At 61.1% G+C, this 15,054-nt stretch overlaps 1 protein-coding gene across 1 annotated transcript in view; it reads right to left on the bottom strand.

Annotated features, from left to right (window-relative positions):
• The window catches only part of SRCIN1 (SRC kinase signaling inhibitor 1), a 54,939-nt gene that overhangs the window by 17,080 nt on the left and 22,805 nt on the right, over window positions 1-15,054 (bottom strand). Inside the window, exons 3-8 of the mRNA XM_041000954.1 lie at window positions 6,902-6,922; window positions 3,323-3,518; window positions 2,634-2,832; window positions 2,204-2,297; window positions 876-1,765; window positions 150-242 (exon numbers count right to left, since the gene is read on the bottom strand). Of these exons, the coding sequence (XP_040856888.1) occupies window positions 150-242; window positions 876-1,765; window positions 2,204-2,297; window positions 2,634-2,832; window positions 3,323-3,518; window positions 6,902-6,922 (1,493 nt within the window). The remainder of the gene's footprint in view (window positions 1-149; window positions 243-875; window positions 1,766-2,203; window positions 2,298-2,633; window positions 2,833-3,322; window positions 3,519-6,901; window positions 6,923-15,054) is intronic.

Raw genomic sequence — 15,054 nt, forward strand, 5'->3', positions numbered from 1 at the left:
AGGATGGAGGTCTCAACAGAGAAGGGTCGCCCTCGGGGACTCTGAGATGGACACTGGCAGAGCTACGGCCAGGGCTCCCAGTGCCCACACCCCTTCACTCCTGTGCCCACCCCCGCCCTGGCAGCAGCCTGGGGAGAGAGGGGCTTCACCTTGGGGTCTCGGGCTCGGAGCCCCGAAGCAGGGCACTCTGCACCAGCCCCGTGAGGCTGGCGATCTGCTTCTCCATGGCCTCCATGCGCTCTCTGGGGAGGAAGGGAGACTTGAGCACCTTGGGCTGTCTCCTGCCCAGTTCCCCCTCCAGCTCGCCCCCTGTTGCTTCAGAATCAAGCCCCCCTACACCCTGAACCCTTGACTTTGGACACCTCCCACCTGCCCTGTTTTCCTCCCCCTCTTCTGGGCAGCCACCACCCAGGCCCCAGTAGCCTGAAGGACTTTGTCCTGTACCCCCTAGAGGGAGAGCTAGGGTTTTGTGTGTACACACACACACACACACAGACCAGGTCAGGAACTGGGTCTGCCCAACTTGGCACAGCGCAGTGCCAGGCTCATGGGCCACAAGAGTGCGGCTGGGGGGAGGCCGGTGGCATCTCCTCCCCTCTCTGCAGTGCTGTCTGGGGGCACAGATGCCCTCTGGCCAGCCCAGAGCACAGCTCCTATTTTGTTCTAGCACCCCCATCCCCCAGACTTCAGCTGGCCCTGTGCTGGACAGCTCTCACCCTGCAAACCCTGAGCAGCAAAGGCAGCCCAAAGGGCCGGGACAAGCCCCTGAATCTTGGGGGAAACTGAGGCTTAATTAATACATGCAAACTTGGGCCTCCTCCGGAGCCTCATTCGCTGCCTTCCCTCTTCCTCCACCCGCCTCCACCGTCCCTCACCTGGTCTCCGTGTCCTTGGCCGGCACTGGAGGCCCGAACCCCACGAGGGAGCGCTCCCCGGGCCCGGGGAAGAGATCTGAAGGGGGCGCTCCGGCCGACGAGGCGCTCCCGGCACTGCGGGTCTTGCCTCCTGGGCTCTCGGCGAAGACGGACGAGGAGCCCGAGTCCTTGCGGAAGGACTGGCGCACGGGCGAGCCGCGGCTGGGCGGCCCGGAGTAGGGGCTGTGCGGCGGCGGGGGTCCCCCGGGAGGCGCCGTCACGTCGGCCAGCTTCTGCGGCGACGAGGGCGGCAGGCGGAAGCCGTAGCCGTCGCCGTAGAGGGGCCCTCCGCCCGGGCCGCCGCCGCCCGCCGTCTTGTACAGCGAGTCCTCCAGGTCGGACTGCAGCGCGGCGGCCGAGTAGGTGCTGAGCGAGCGCACCGAGCCGCGCTTGTACAGGCCGCCGGCGCCGGGGTAGGCGAACGGGTCGCCGGCGGCGGCGGCCAGGCTCAGGCGGCCCTCGTGCAGCAGCCCGTAGGGGTCGGCGTAGAGCCCCTCGCCCTTCACCAGCACCATGCCGCCCGCCTTGCCCGCCAGGTCCTCGTCCGGCTTCACGTCGCGCCGCTCCAGGATGGCGCTGGGGCTGGGGCTCACGCCGGGGGCGGCCGAGGTGCTCCCCAGACGCTCGGCCGCGTGGTGCACCGGGCTGCCGGCGTACGAAGGCGGGCGGCCTCCAGCGTACGAGAGGCGAGAGCGCGATGGCGAGCCGGACGGCAGCCCCGACGGCAGCCCCGACGGCAGCCCCGATGGCAGCCCTGGCGGAGGTGAGCCGGATGCCAGGTGCGGGGCCGGCGACAGGTTGTTGAGACGCCGAGTGGGGGAAGACTCCCGTGACGCGTACACCATCTCTCTCTGTGCACAAGACAGCCCGAAACCCCCTGGCTTGAGGAACCAGCACTCCCCACTCCCACGGGGGAAGGCAGCAAATCCCTTCTGTTCTCCACCTTCCCTACCCAGCTACCTCTGGGGCTCCTTTCGTATCAGGGCTCCCAGCACCAAGGGAGAAAGGGGTCGGATGGAGCAGCAGAGGGGCCACTCCAGCCCATGCCACGGAGGCACGGAGTCTGCATGCCACCTGAGCCATGGATATCACTGGGGCCTGCCAGGGGCATCCCGAGGGCTTGGCGTGGCGCCCGGTGGGGGAGGGGAGGGGCACTTGCAGAATCCCATGATGAGTAGAAAGCCTCGGCCCTGTGTCCTCCAGAGCAGGTCTGGGCCCCAAGGCCAACTACAGGGACCCCATATGCCCAGCCTCCCCTCCGCCCCTTTTCCCCCCATCCCTAGTCTTACCCGGAGGTCACCGTTGGTGAGGTGGGAGCCGGGGAAGGCGGCGTAGAGCGGCTCTTTCCTGTAGATCTTGATAATACTGCGGTCCTGAATGTCCCTGGCAGGAGAGGGGGCGCCAGGGTCACCATTCATGCCGTTTGGGGCACCGGGGGAGGGGGAGAGGTGGCTGCCCAAAGTAAAGATGTGGCAGGAGCGACCCGGAGCCCCCACTCCCCCTCCCAAGTCCTTCCCTCGGTGTCTGACACACAGCAGCCGCTGCCCTGTCCACTGGCACCCCGGCAGGGCAGACGGACTGGGTGGGAAGAGGCGGGGCTGGAAGGAGAGGGCGGGCGAGGGGACCCAAGCCAGGCAGGGACAGGATCCTGCGAGTCCCGCGCAGCCGGGGGCTGGGCTAAGAGGGGAGCCCTCCCAGCGCCCCCGGGCCCACGCCCACCGGACGTCCTCCAGCTCGTAGAAGACGTTGCGGGCCTCGTCTTTGATGAGGATGGCAGTGTTGGGCGACTTCAGCATGCCCATGGTGAGCTTCTGCGGGAACATGTGGGCGATGAGGGCGTGCAGCGTGTCCAGGCTGCTGACCTCGTGCGTGATATGCACGCGCCGCGTCTCCTCCCCGAACTGCAAGAACAGCACCCCTGCAAAGAAGACGTCGCCCTTGCGGTCACTGCCGCCACCTCCACGCCGCCCGCCGGGAGAGCGCGTGTGGCCTTCCGGGGTGGCGCCGTCCTCACAGAGGCAGGGTCTGAGGCTGGAGGCCTGCCCCGAGTGCAGGTGTACCCAAGCGCTCCTCATGTCGCTGCCTGGGGCGCCAGGTCAGCTCCCACGCGGCTTTCCCCGTGCGCCCTGGCGCCCCACAGCAGCTAGGGAACTGGACAAGGAAAACCAGAGCTGAAAGCAAAAGCAGCGATGCGATGAAAGGGGCTACAGAGAAGAAGGGCCAGAGGGGAGATGGGAGAAGGGGAACAGGAGAGATTGCTGAGAGAAAAGCACGAAGAGGGAAGTAGGAGCCTAGGAGTGCGCAGGGGACACCCAGGGGGAGAGGAGGGTCCAGCTGAGGGAGCTGCGAGGGCAGGAAGCCAGGTCCGGGGCGGGCCAGGGGAGGAGCCGCATCCGCTAGGGCGGTACCTGGCGAACGTAGCTTGGTCTGGCTGGCGGAGCGCGAAAGGGGCAGGCTCTGTCGAAAGCGGTTCATCCTGCTAAAGCCCAGGGGCAGCTCAGCCTCCGACATGGTCTCCAGTGACTCAGCCGAAGCGTAGGACAGTTTGGCCGCCTGGTCCGCCAGCCCCGGCTGGGCTCCCTGAGTGTGACGCGAGCTCCGGGTCTGTAGGGGCAGGGGAGAGGAGGCAAGCCTAAGTTCTCTTTTGCTGAGCTGCTGTCTGGTACAGACCCAGGGGCTTCTGCCAGCCCAGGGACGGACCTGCGCACGCGTGCGCACACACACACATTCTTAGCAGGGGCTGCTGGTTCCAGACTCGCTATGTGGCGGAAGGACAGTCCCCCACCTCGCTGGTGCTGGGGCCTCCTGCGGATACCCAGCAGGTAAGGAGTGGGTGAAGGACCCGGGAAAGCGTCCCTGGGGAGGCCAGACCAGAAGCCATCTGAGCCGCATCCATGGGCATGCTTGCTATTTTAAGCTTCCAAAGAACAACACCACAGATTTGTCACCGAGGTGAGCAGCAGAATCATTGCACAAATTGGGACATTAGTTCCAGACATTAATTAAGCGGCGCATTTGAGAGTGGCAATTTATTCTTCATGGGGTTCAGAGGCTTCTGTGGGGAGCAGGAAAGGGCCCAGGGAGCAAGAGCACACTGGGATACCTTGGGCTCCCCGTTTTTGGGGTGTGTGAGCACAAAGTCTGACTCAGGCCCGCTGGGAAGTCCATCCCAAGCCCCTCCAAGCCAGCTGGACCCCTGTGTGGCACACACAATGCGCATGCTAAGCCCCGCTGGCCCAGCATGGTGCTACCTTCCCCGAAGCAAGTGCAGAGGTGGGGAACGCTGTGCGGCTGGGGTGGGCAGGGACATCACCGGCTGAGGCCTGGGGCTGTCACTCAAGACGCAGGCCCCGCCCTTCAGCCCCAGTCTCGTTGCTGCACCAACTCCTGAGTCAGTGGCACAGGGCCACAGATCACACCTGTGGCATTCTGTGTTATACACACTGCGTTCACAGATGATCAGATTACATACGTTATCAAGGAAAAATCATGTTGCCCAATTATGTTTGTTTTTCTGTAAAAGCCTATTTTTAACGAAAACAAACCACTCCTCGGTTTTATCTGGGTCGGGAGAGAGTTTCCTTCCTTTATATATTTCTCTACCAAACATGAATTCTGCATAGAATGTTACTTTGATCATTTGAAAGAGGCAGTAATTGAAAGTACCTCTTGAAAGGAATCCCGGATTTTCCTCCACTCCCTCTTCCCCCCAGATCCTCATTAACCCCCTAATTAATCTCCATTTTCATATGAACTCAATTTAGTGTTCCAATTGGATTAGCACTCTGGGGAAGAGAGCATCTTCATTCAACGGTGGCGTGGCCAGCAGAACTCATGGGGACCACGAGAGGGTGGGGAGGTGGAAGGTCAGATTTGGGGGCTTCCGGGGCCTTCCTCCACATGCCCCAGCCTGGAAAGAGGGAGGCAACATGGAACTGGGCCTGCCGGGGGCATGCTTGTGGCCAGACTTCAGACCCTCGGCTTGGCTCTGGTTAGACCACCAGTGCCAATCTGTGGCACTAGCCTCTCTGGCCCTCAGCCCCAGCTGAAGGGCGGGTAGCTCCTGGGCAGTGTGGGAGAAAGGTCTGGTCTGGTGGCCGGGGGTTGCCAGGCAACTGAAAGGTCAGTGTTTCTAGGCTGGCATGCACAAAGTGCTGTAGATGCTGCCAGGATGAACAGCGGCCAGGATGGGGTACAAATAAGGTGCCAGTAAGAAGATGGAAGAGGGGCTGCATGAAGGGGAGCGGTCAGGAATGGTGTGGGGCTATGACTGCTGAGCAGGCAGCAGCTGGAAAGAGAGGCACCCCACACCCCACTCCAGCCTGGCCCCATGACACTGCCCCATCCTCATAGCTTTTACACAACAGCCCTCCTTACTGAGGAGGGAAAGCCCTATAGCACCTCTCTCCCTCACCCATGCCCCAGCTCAGGTGAGAGGGTGGAGCAAAGTGAGACACCTGGAAGGCGAGGTAGAAGAAACCATGGATGCCCCAGGAAACAGAAGCACCTGCCACCCAGAGTCAAGGCAGGGGGAACCTTGGGTGGGGGGCTTGGACTCAGAGCTGAAGCACCTCTTGGAGCTCTTTTAGGGTGCTCTCTGTGAGAACCCTGTTTTTGCCCCACCAGAACCTCCAGGCTTTAGGGCACCTGCGGCATTAGCTCCTGGGCCAGACCCAGTGGTGCCTAGGCAGAGCACAAGTTCCCATTTTTCTATCTTCACAGCCAGCCCTGTAGGCAGACCCAGCTCTCTGTCACTGAGCAGGCCCTGAGGCTGTGGCCCAGAGGATGGTGGGAGCTGTCCTGGGTTCCCACACTGGCGAGCAGCCCGACCAGAATACCGTGCTGGGTGGCCTGGGTTTTGGGTCCCTCCTGCCTGCTCTGAACAGGCTATGCCTGACATGGTGATTGCTGACTTGGGGTGCCCTGAAAGAACGTGAGCCAGCCAGATGCTGAGGGACTTTCCTCCCATCCTCGGGTCACACTGGCACACAGGCATCAGTCGCACCTGGATGGCTGAGGCCTGAAGCCATATGCCTGGCATGACAGGGCAGATGGCGCAGTGAGCTCCTGGGACCAGCAGGGTCGGGGTGGCAGGCATAGCTCTCCAGCCCTGGTTGGCCTTAGTTTCTTCCTAGAAGTTAAGGACACCTTCTTATGAGCTTGGCCTTCCTCTGGACACCAGGTTTGGGGTTTGCAGGATTATAAACTTCTTGCCTGGCACTGACCAGCTGCCCTCACACCATGGTGGGGAGTTTAAACAAGGAGTCACAGGGACCAGTGTTAAGCTACTGCCTGGCACACTGGCATCCTGTATCAGAATGTCACTTCCAACCACAGTTCCTGGTCATGTGTCTGGGAGGCAGCATGTGACAGCTCAAACATTTGGGCCCCTGCAACCCATGTGGGAGAACTGCATGGAATTCCTGGTTCTTGGCTGTGGCCTGGCCCAGGCCTGTCTGTTAGGACCATTTGGAGAATGAACCAGATGATGGAAGGTCTGTGTGTGTCTCTCTCTCTTTTTCTCTGCCTCTTTCTGTTGTTTTACCTTTCCAATAAATAAATCTTTTCAAGTATAAATAAAAAGGGATTCAATCACAGGCAAAATCCACATTTTGCGAACAGGAGCCTCAATGAGGTCATGGTTCTGGTCCCTGGTCCCTCAGAGCCGGCATGTCCCCAGGCTGGCAGCGGATGGAGTGAGGTGGTAGGGAGGGGGGAGGTGGTGAATGTCAGGCAGCCCTTGGCATTGCAGAGTGCCCCTACTGGGCCACAAAAGCCTGTGACAGGGATAGGCCATCTGCAGCCCAGATCTCCAGTAGGTGTGACCCAGGCACCCACTCTGGAGCCACAAGCCCCTAGCAGGTGAACCCAGCACATGGCTGCAGCAAGGGACGGGGGTGGGGTCACAAAGCATGTGCAAGGGCAGGGCGGGGCAGAGGCGGCAGAACACATGCAGTGTCACGGCAGCAGAAGCATCACACACTGACCTTGAAACTCCAGTAGTTGGGCTGCTGATGGAAATAAGAGAAGAGATGGTTATGAGGGGGCTGGGAAGGGAAAAGAGGGGCAGGGGTAGGGTAGAGACCCTTAGCGCTCAGGGCTCAGTCCCAGGTCACGGCCCCGTTACTCTTTTAGGAGCAGGAAATAACACCTAGAACCTCCCATCTGCTGCTGAGACCTGGAACACCTGCTGCACCCAGAATGGACCAAGCAGGTTTGCTGGTGGGGACTAGAGAGAACATTCCAGATGCTTGCAAGCCACACTTTCTGGCTATAGTAATTGCTTCCAGAGAGTTCCAAGTAGGAAAAAGGCAAAGATGACCATGACGGGGGAAATCTTGAGATGCAGGAAAAATGAGCCAGAACTGGAGGGGTTAGCGAAACAGCACCTGGCTGTGGCTGGCCAGGGAAGAACTCTGGGAAGGGGTGGCATCTGAATCGGGTCTTGGGGAAATGTGTGGCTAAAGCCTGCAAGGAAAGGCGGGCTAGGCAGCTGCAGCAAGACATGTGCTGGGACAGACGGCCATTAGCCCTGGGTGGCCAAGCTATGACCTGGAAAGTGGCATCTGGGGCATAAAGGGGGCCAAGGCCAGATCATGGGTGCTCTGAAGGCATGAACTATTTAACCTGAGCTGGGTGGACAGAAGACATCATGTCTGGAGCAACAGAGTGGGATCAGAATGGGACCCCAGCAAGCTGCATGGTCAGCAAGTGGATGAAGGAGGCTAGAGCCCAAGGCTGGGGCAAAGTGGCCCTAGCAGCCGATGGACCTGGAGTATAGAGGAATGGACAGACACCAGTGACCGTATGGCCCTGGGCAATGGTGGGGGATCTGGACACGGCTCAGTGCCTGGATAGGTGATAGAGATTGGGTGGGCGGCTGAAGGTCCCTCATCATTCACAATAACCTAGGGCTGTCTGGCCTTCCCAAGAGACCAGAAGGCCCTTCCAGATGGCTGGGCACGAGGAAGCAGCAGCGTTAACTCATGGCAAAGCAAAGGGCACCCTGCTGACCGGTGCCAGCCTCCGCAGGAAGCCAGAGGCAGCAGATGGCCTGGCCATGGGGTGCCTGGCACAAGCAGACAAGATTCTCCAGGCCTCTGGCAAGAGGCGAGGGACACCCTGGGTGCCCAGCAGGGTAAGGACACCATGTCAGGGGCTCCTGGGCCACCCAAGTGTGTTCATGGCAGGGAGCAGTTGGCTCAAGGCTGAGGTGAGGGTCACGACCAGATGGAGACATCACCTAGGGTGGCACTTGGGGAGCGGGTGGAGGGAGCCACTGGCCCTAGACCGGGTTAGTCTAGGCACCTGCTCCTGCTGACTGGTGCCAGCGTCCATGGGAAGGACAGAGGCCACAGGCAACTCCGGGTGAGCTTCAGTCCCCAGCTCTCCCCAGCCATGGCTCTACAACACAACAAAATAGTCCCAAGACAGACAGGACCAGGAAACAGCAAGGCAGCACCTGGAATCTTCTAGAACGTGGGCCACCCACAGATGCTGAGGGGCAGGCAGCATCCAGGCTGCCAGGTGCTAGCCATGGCTTCCCGTGGCCTTAGGAGGGAGTGGACATCAGGGGTAGACAGATGGCCTGGCAAGGTTTATGACGAGCGTCACATCTGCAGACCCATGATGACGGGCAGCCCTGCGGAGATGGCCTCGTGGTACTCACCCATCATGACCCCACGCTGAGCACAGGTGGCATACGAAAGGGCTCACAGTCCACACACAGAACCGCACAACACAAGCTCCCAGACATGCCCTCGGCAGACATGTCCCGTACACCAGGACCACCAAAACATGTCTGACATTGAGAGCACTAGAACACGGGGGACCTTGGCAGTCCACTCCCACTCTGATGTCCACCCCATGATCCCAGGCACTGACACAGGGCCATACCAGGCCAGGCCATTCACACCTATCCTGAGCCCATTCTACAGTCAGTCACAGGAACACACACATACACACTCCTGGCTTCCTTCCCCCGCCCAGCCCAGTCAAGGTGCCTTAGCTACCATAGCTACCAATCTACATCTGCGATGTTGATGTGTCCCACATATTCCACATATCCTGGGACCTACCCTTACCCCCACCTGACCCTTCACCAGTGTTACCTCGACAGGTGGACTCAGGTACCACGGACAGGGAGGGAGGCAGCGGCCTGACTGCAGCCACATGGGCTGTATTCCCTTAATGAGGGCCCTCCCCCGGGGGTCCCACAGGTGAACACTTCCATGGGGCAGCCCTGGGAAGACAAGTCCCTGGTGTGAACTAGGTAAGCACCAGTGTCCTAGGTGGCCAAGGCACTGGTGCACTGGGGTGTGTGAGCAAGGCTGCCCTCAGTCCCATGGGCCTTGGGGCTCAGATGAGCAGACTGCACCTGCAGATGGCCGCCCCACTGTTCTTCCTGCCACTCTACAGAAAGCGGGAAGGATGTTTCTGCTGTGCTGACCATCAGGAATGAGTTGGGGGGACCCTGGGCTGGTAGGAGGTCCTGGGGAGTAGGGTCCTTCCCCATCCCTGTCTCCTGCCAGTCTGTTAACCGTTAACCGTGGGGTCACCATCAAAGCTCCTCCCCTGCCTCTAAGGTGGGACCCTCCCAGTCACCGCCCACCCAGCCCCAGGGCCCTTGCCTGGTGACCCTTTCCCATGCAGTGCAGGACGCAGGGCTGGTACACAGCACATGAATATAAGACAATCCAGTCCCGAAGTGTGTGCGGAGCGGAGTGTGTCTCTTACTACAGGGTCTGGCCCTCAGCCTTCCGGGGGCCCTAGTCATGGCAATTTTGCAGCTCTAGTGTCCTCCTGACCAAGAGAGATTTAGTCTTCTACTTCCCTACCTCCCACCCCACCCCCCAAGCAAAACTCTCCAATACAGGGCCACGGCTGGCTCCCTCCGGCACACTCCTGCATACGGCAGGGGGTCTGCCACACAAGCTGGGGTTCAAGAGCAGATAGTCTGCGGGAGGGGGCAACCACCAGCGATGGTTGGAGGGGGTGGCCAGAGGTGCGGGAGGAGGCTAAGATGGAAGGCGGCCTCCCGAGGGATTGGGCGGTCTGAAACCGGGAAGGCGGAGCTTCTCCCGGGACCCAGAAAGCAGCCGGGAGTCCTCAAACTCTCCAGGGCAAAGACGGAACAGCTTCTTCCCCGGGGGGCCTAAGGGGCGAGCTCCTTCCCTCCTCCCGGTCCGCACCATGCGCAGAGCCGGTCCCTCCTTCCGCGGGGTCAGCTCCCCCCAACCCGCGCCCTAAGCCTCAGTTCCGGTCAGCTGAGGTCAACCCTGCGAGCAGGCTAAGCGAGTGCGTGACCCCTCCTTGACCTGGAGCCCCCAACTACGCAGCCTCCTCCTTCCCAGAGGAGGCAGCAAGCCCAGCGCTGGCATTCCTGCCGCTGGAGCCCCTGGCTCGAAGTGCACCAGCGCGCGCACACACCCACCTCCCGACTCCGGCACACACGAGTCCGCGTAAACACCCACCCCCAGTTGGGGTTTCACTATGCGTCCCTGCGGGCGCCAGCCTCCTGCCGCGACGCTCACGCACGACCCTCCCCCAGGTGTGCGGCTTGGCACTCTCACCTCCGAGCCCTTCTTACTGCGGCGCCGGCCGGGGGAGGGGCTGCTGCGGGCCCTGCGCTGCTGCGCCTGGGTCGAGGGAGCACCCCGCGAAGGTCATGACTTTCCGCGATTGGGGGAGGGGGCGTCTGCCGCATTTGGGATGGGAACCCGGCCCCCGTGGAAGGCATCTCATGCAGTGGGGGAAGGAAGGGGGGGCGTTTCTCAAGGATCGAGAACCCGCCACAGCTGCGCGTGCCCACCCCCCAGTCATGGACCGCCCTTCGGTGCCGTGGAGGGACTCCCCATCTCCGTCTCCCCGACCCCAGCTGAAACCAAGACGTGGACGGCCCCCCACTGGCCCTCACAGTCGTCCCCTCCCCCCCTTTACCTGCGGCCACAGGTGCACACGGGGAGGACCGGGTTCCAGGTCCGCGTCGGGAGGGGAAGGGAGGGCGGTCCCCTACTCCCACCCTCCCGGGCACTCCCCTCCCCCGGCCGCCTCCGCAGCCGCTGGTGCCCTTTTACTGCAATGCTAGAGCCGCCGCCGCCGAGCCGGCCCGGGCCTCGGTCGCCCCGGTAACGGCGACTCCACCTGGCGCTGCGCTGCGCGCCGCCGTGCACATCCCCTCTCCCGGCCCCCTCCCCCGGCGCGGCCCCGCCGGCGCAACCCCGCCGAGGAGCGAGGAGCGGCAGCGGCAGCGGAGGCTGGTGGCTGCGTCGCCGCGGTCACCCGATACGCCGGCCCGCCGCCAGGGACTCGGGTTGCAGCGGGAGGGAGGGTGGTTAGCTCGCCTAATGGGAGGGGGGCCGGAGGGGAGGGACTACAACGTGGTCCAGTCAAACCTCAGGCCACCTCCCAGGGTCCTCAACACTGCCCCTCCGGATCCCCAGCACCTCCCCTCCAGTGTCTGCCCCTTTAACTCCCTGGTACCTTGATCCTCAGCCAAACCCAGCAGCGGCCTAGGCTGCCTCAGTTTCGCTGATGGCCACCCAGCCCGCTCAGCTGTGTGACTTCAGAGGAAGTCTCTGGTCCTTCACTTTACAAGGAGGTCCACTCAACTCTGGGGAGAGGATGAGGGAGGGACAGGGAGTGGAATTGACTGCGGGACCCAGTGATGACAGATCCTGGGCACTGCCCCTTTCCCAGATTAGCTCAGAGCCCAGAACCTGGGCCACCTGCAGCTGCCCTGCCTCCCGGAGAGCAACTCCCACTTGTGGGCAGGCCTGCAACACTGCCACCTCCCCCGCAGCACAAACAGCCTCACCCCCAACACTGCCACACCTCCAACACTGCCACAGCCTCAGCGAGATTCCCCAGGTGGGCGGGCGCCCTACACCTGCTGTGTCCCTGTCCTGGACCCCACTGCCATGCCCCCCTGGGGTGCGGGGCAGCCCCGTCTAGGCTTCTGCCATATACTTGTTGATCTACTCGGGTTGACATCTGTCCCACTCGACCATCCAGCCTCAAGGGCAGCCAGGTGCCCTCCTGGAGGCTGAGAGGCGGCAGGGGGAAGGAGTCGAGTGCCCTCTGAGTGGCGCCAGGCGTGCCAGTCTTTTGCTAGACTTGTGTTACCCTCGGCTGAACTCCGTGCCCTGCAGGCCTGTCATTTCCCAATCATAATCTCCTCTCTCTTGATTCCCCTTGAAAAAGTCCAGCGCTGTTGTCCTCCTCTGGAGGTGCCTGAGGAGCTTGGCATTCTTGCTGCCCGGCCACTACCCTTCCTCAGCCTCTTGCAGCAAAACAAGAAGGCTCCCAGCTCAGAGAGGGGGGTGCCCCTGCCCAGGGCACCTCTGACTCACGGCTCTCTTCCCTCGCCCCAGTGCCTCTTGTTTGTCCCACAGCCACGTCCAGGGCCGAGCTGTGAGCCCCGGCCCTCAGCCCTCCGTGCACGTGTGCGCCTGCCTCGGCTGAGCTGCATCTTCTACTGGGGAGATTGGAGCTTTGTACAAGAGGAAGAACAAATCCAGCAAGCCCCTCCTTGAGCACTAGAACTTGCCCTCGAACACAGCAAGAGGGCTGGGGGAAGGACACGATGCACAACTTGGTGAGGACAGAAGACCTCGTGAGAGCTACAGCCTACCCAGAAACAGCATGGGATGTGGACAGGGAAATAAGATGGTCTGTGATAGAGGTGGAGCTTAGGAGAACCCAAAACCCCACAGAGCATGGCAGAGGCTCTCCTGCTTAAAGGAGAAAGAGAATCAAGTTAAAAAAAAATCCTGAATATCCTTTTCAAGTAGTTCCTTCCTCAAAGCCAGCCAGGTTTGAGGAGGCAGTCTTAGGAACTGGGCAGTTGGGAGAAGGAAGTCTAGGGCATAGAGATTTCTTGTGAATGGGGAGTTCCTCTCTAAAAGAGAAAAGGATGTAAATTTTAAAAAATCCTGAATATCCCCCTGCCAAAAAAAAAAAAGAAAAAAATTCCTCCCCACAGCCACATTCAGCTGTGAGTTTTGGAGGGGCGGGGCAGAAGTGGGTGACTCACCTGGGCCGGCTGGCCAGCCCCGGAGGGGGCGGAGTCGCCATGCAGGTGGGAGCAGAGGGAGCTGAGGAGGCAGACGGGGTCCACGGTCCAGCTGCCAACCTGTGTGTGTGAAGCGGGGGACACCCCATTAGGGGGAGCGGGCAGCAGCCGCTGGGGCACAGGGCTGGGGCAGAGAGGGGCGCTCCTAGGGCTCCAGGCCAGCCGGGCCCTCACCTGAATCTCTCACTGCACCTCTGTTTCTGGGGGTCCCTCCACTCTGTGAAATGCCCCTGCAGTTTTTTCTTGTCCCACCTCCCTGCTACCCAGGGCATGGAGCAGCTGCTAGTCCTGAGGCTGGCATCCCTGGGTTTTCCAGGGATGGGTAGGGCTGGCTGCCTCTATTGCCACAGCTCCTCTGGCTTCCTGGCCACCTCAGTGCCAACGACTTCCTTCGCCTGACCCCAAGGCCTGAGGTCAGGAGAACTGCCCCTTTCCCATGCTCCCCCCTTCCTCCTCAGATGACCCTGTCCTTTCCTGGCAACAGGCCAGGCAACACCACCAGGCCTCAGAATGGTATGCTCCAGGGCCAGAGGACTGGCAGTAGCTCCCATCAGCTTGCATGCTAGGGGAAGGGACAGCTGTGGGACAGAAGACCGGAGGATGCCTGCGGGGGAGCGATTGTACCAAGCACCGCCTGGCCTCTTGGGCCCACTCAGGCCAGTGAGCTGTGGGATCTCTCTCATGCTTTCTGTCCCAGGAGGAGCTGCTGCCCCAATGTGACCTTCAACTTTTCCTGGCCAAATCTCCCCAGAAGGATGGGCTATGCTCAGGGGCTCCTGTACCCTCAGCACCCCTAGCCTCCTTCACCTCCTCCATCATGTGAAACAGTCTCTCTCGACTCCAGCTCCAGTCCCGTGCAGATCGCCCTCCTGCTGCCTCAGGTGCCAGGGGCTGTTGTCCCCTTCTCAGACCCCATCTTGCCCATGGTCACTCTCAAGATCCCTCCTGACATGCCAGCCATTAGCTGCATGCCCACACAACCCCTCACGCACTTCGCACCCACCCGATGCCAACCCTCCCGGCATCTCCCAGTCACTAGGTCTTTCTGCCTTGGCCTCCTGCATCTGATGTCCATCAGTAGTGACCCTGGCTCAGTCTTCCCTCCACCCACCCCCTCCCATGATTGTCCCTTCCTTTTCTCTTCCTCCCCCCCCCCCCACCGCCTCTTGCCTCCCTCTCTGTCCTACGCAGCCATGGTCCCCCTGGCCTTCTGTATTCCCCTGCTTCCCACCCCATGGGCCCCATGCCACTGTCCCAGACCAGCTTATACCACCCACGTGCGCACATACCCCACTCCAAAACAACAGCCTCTTCATGGACACCTGGACACATCCTTCTGAGCCTAATACAGGTACCTCCTTCTCCAGGCCTGTCCAGCTGATCTTACTTCCTCAACACTCCTTCTCAATGAGAAGCCTGCCTCTTCCCCAGGTGATGGACAAGTGTCCCTGCCTTTCTCCCCAAGCTACAGCAGACAGGAGAAGCCACAGTGAGGGATGTCCTGAGGGGGACATCCACAACCCAATAACACCTCTCCCAGATCCATATCTGGACCCTGCCTGCTACCAAGAGGACATGGGAGCTGGGAGAAGGGAAGAGACAAGCAGACTGGAGGTAGCCTTGGGGGCCAGAGAAGGGACTGGAAACATGTGATGTGTCCAGTGAGGGTAGACGGGGGATGCTGTCCCACTGCCCAGTCCCACCCAAATCAGCAGTGCAGGAAAGGGAGACAGAGCTCGATTGGTGTGGGCGAGGCTCCCCAGGATTCACTGAAAGGATGCTGCCAGGGCATTGCATCCACCTGCCGGGGGGCACAAGCCAGAGTACAGAAAGCAGCCTTGGCGGTTCCAAGATGACAAAACCTGCTCACAGACTGTCCCTCAGGCCCCCCATGCCAACCCTCCTGGCATCTCCCAGATGGGGATGTGGTTTAAAAGGGAAGCATCCCGCCCCAGTTGGGAGACAAGTCTGGGCCAGGGCTACATCCACTTTGGGGGAAAAAAACCAGCTTCAAATCACACAGCAAGTCTTGGTGGGTGGAACATAGAGAGGAGGGAAAAGCCCCAC

This window comes from Ochotona curzoniae, unplaced genomic scaffold (assembly GCF_017591425.1).
Source record: "Ochotona curzoniae isolate NIBS_2020 unplaced genomic scaffold, NIBS_Ocur_1.0 scaffold_2453, whole genome shotgun sequence".
In the NCBI taxonomy this organism is placed as follows: Eukaryota; Metazoa; Chordata; class Mammalia; order Lagomorpha; family Ochotonidae; genus Ochotona; species Ochotona curzoniae.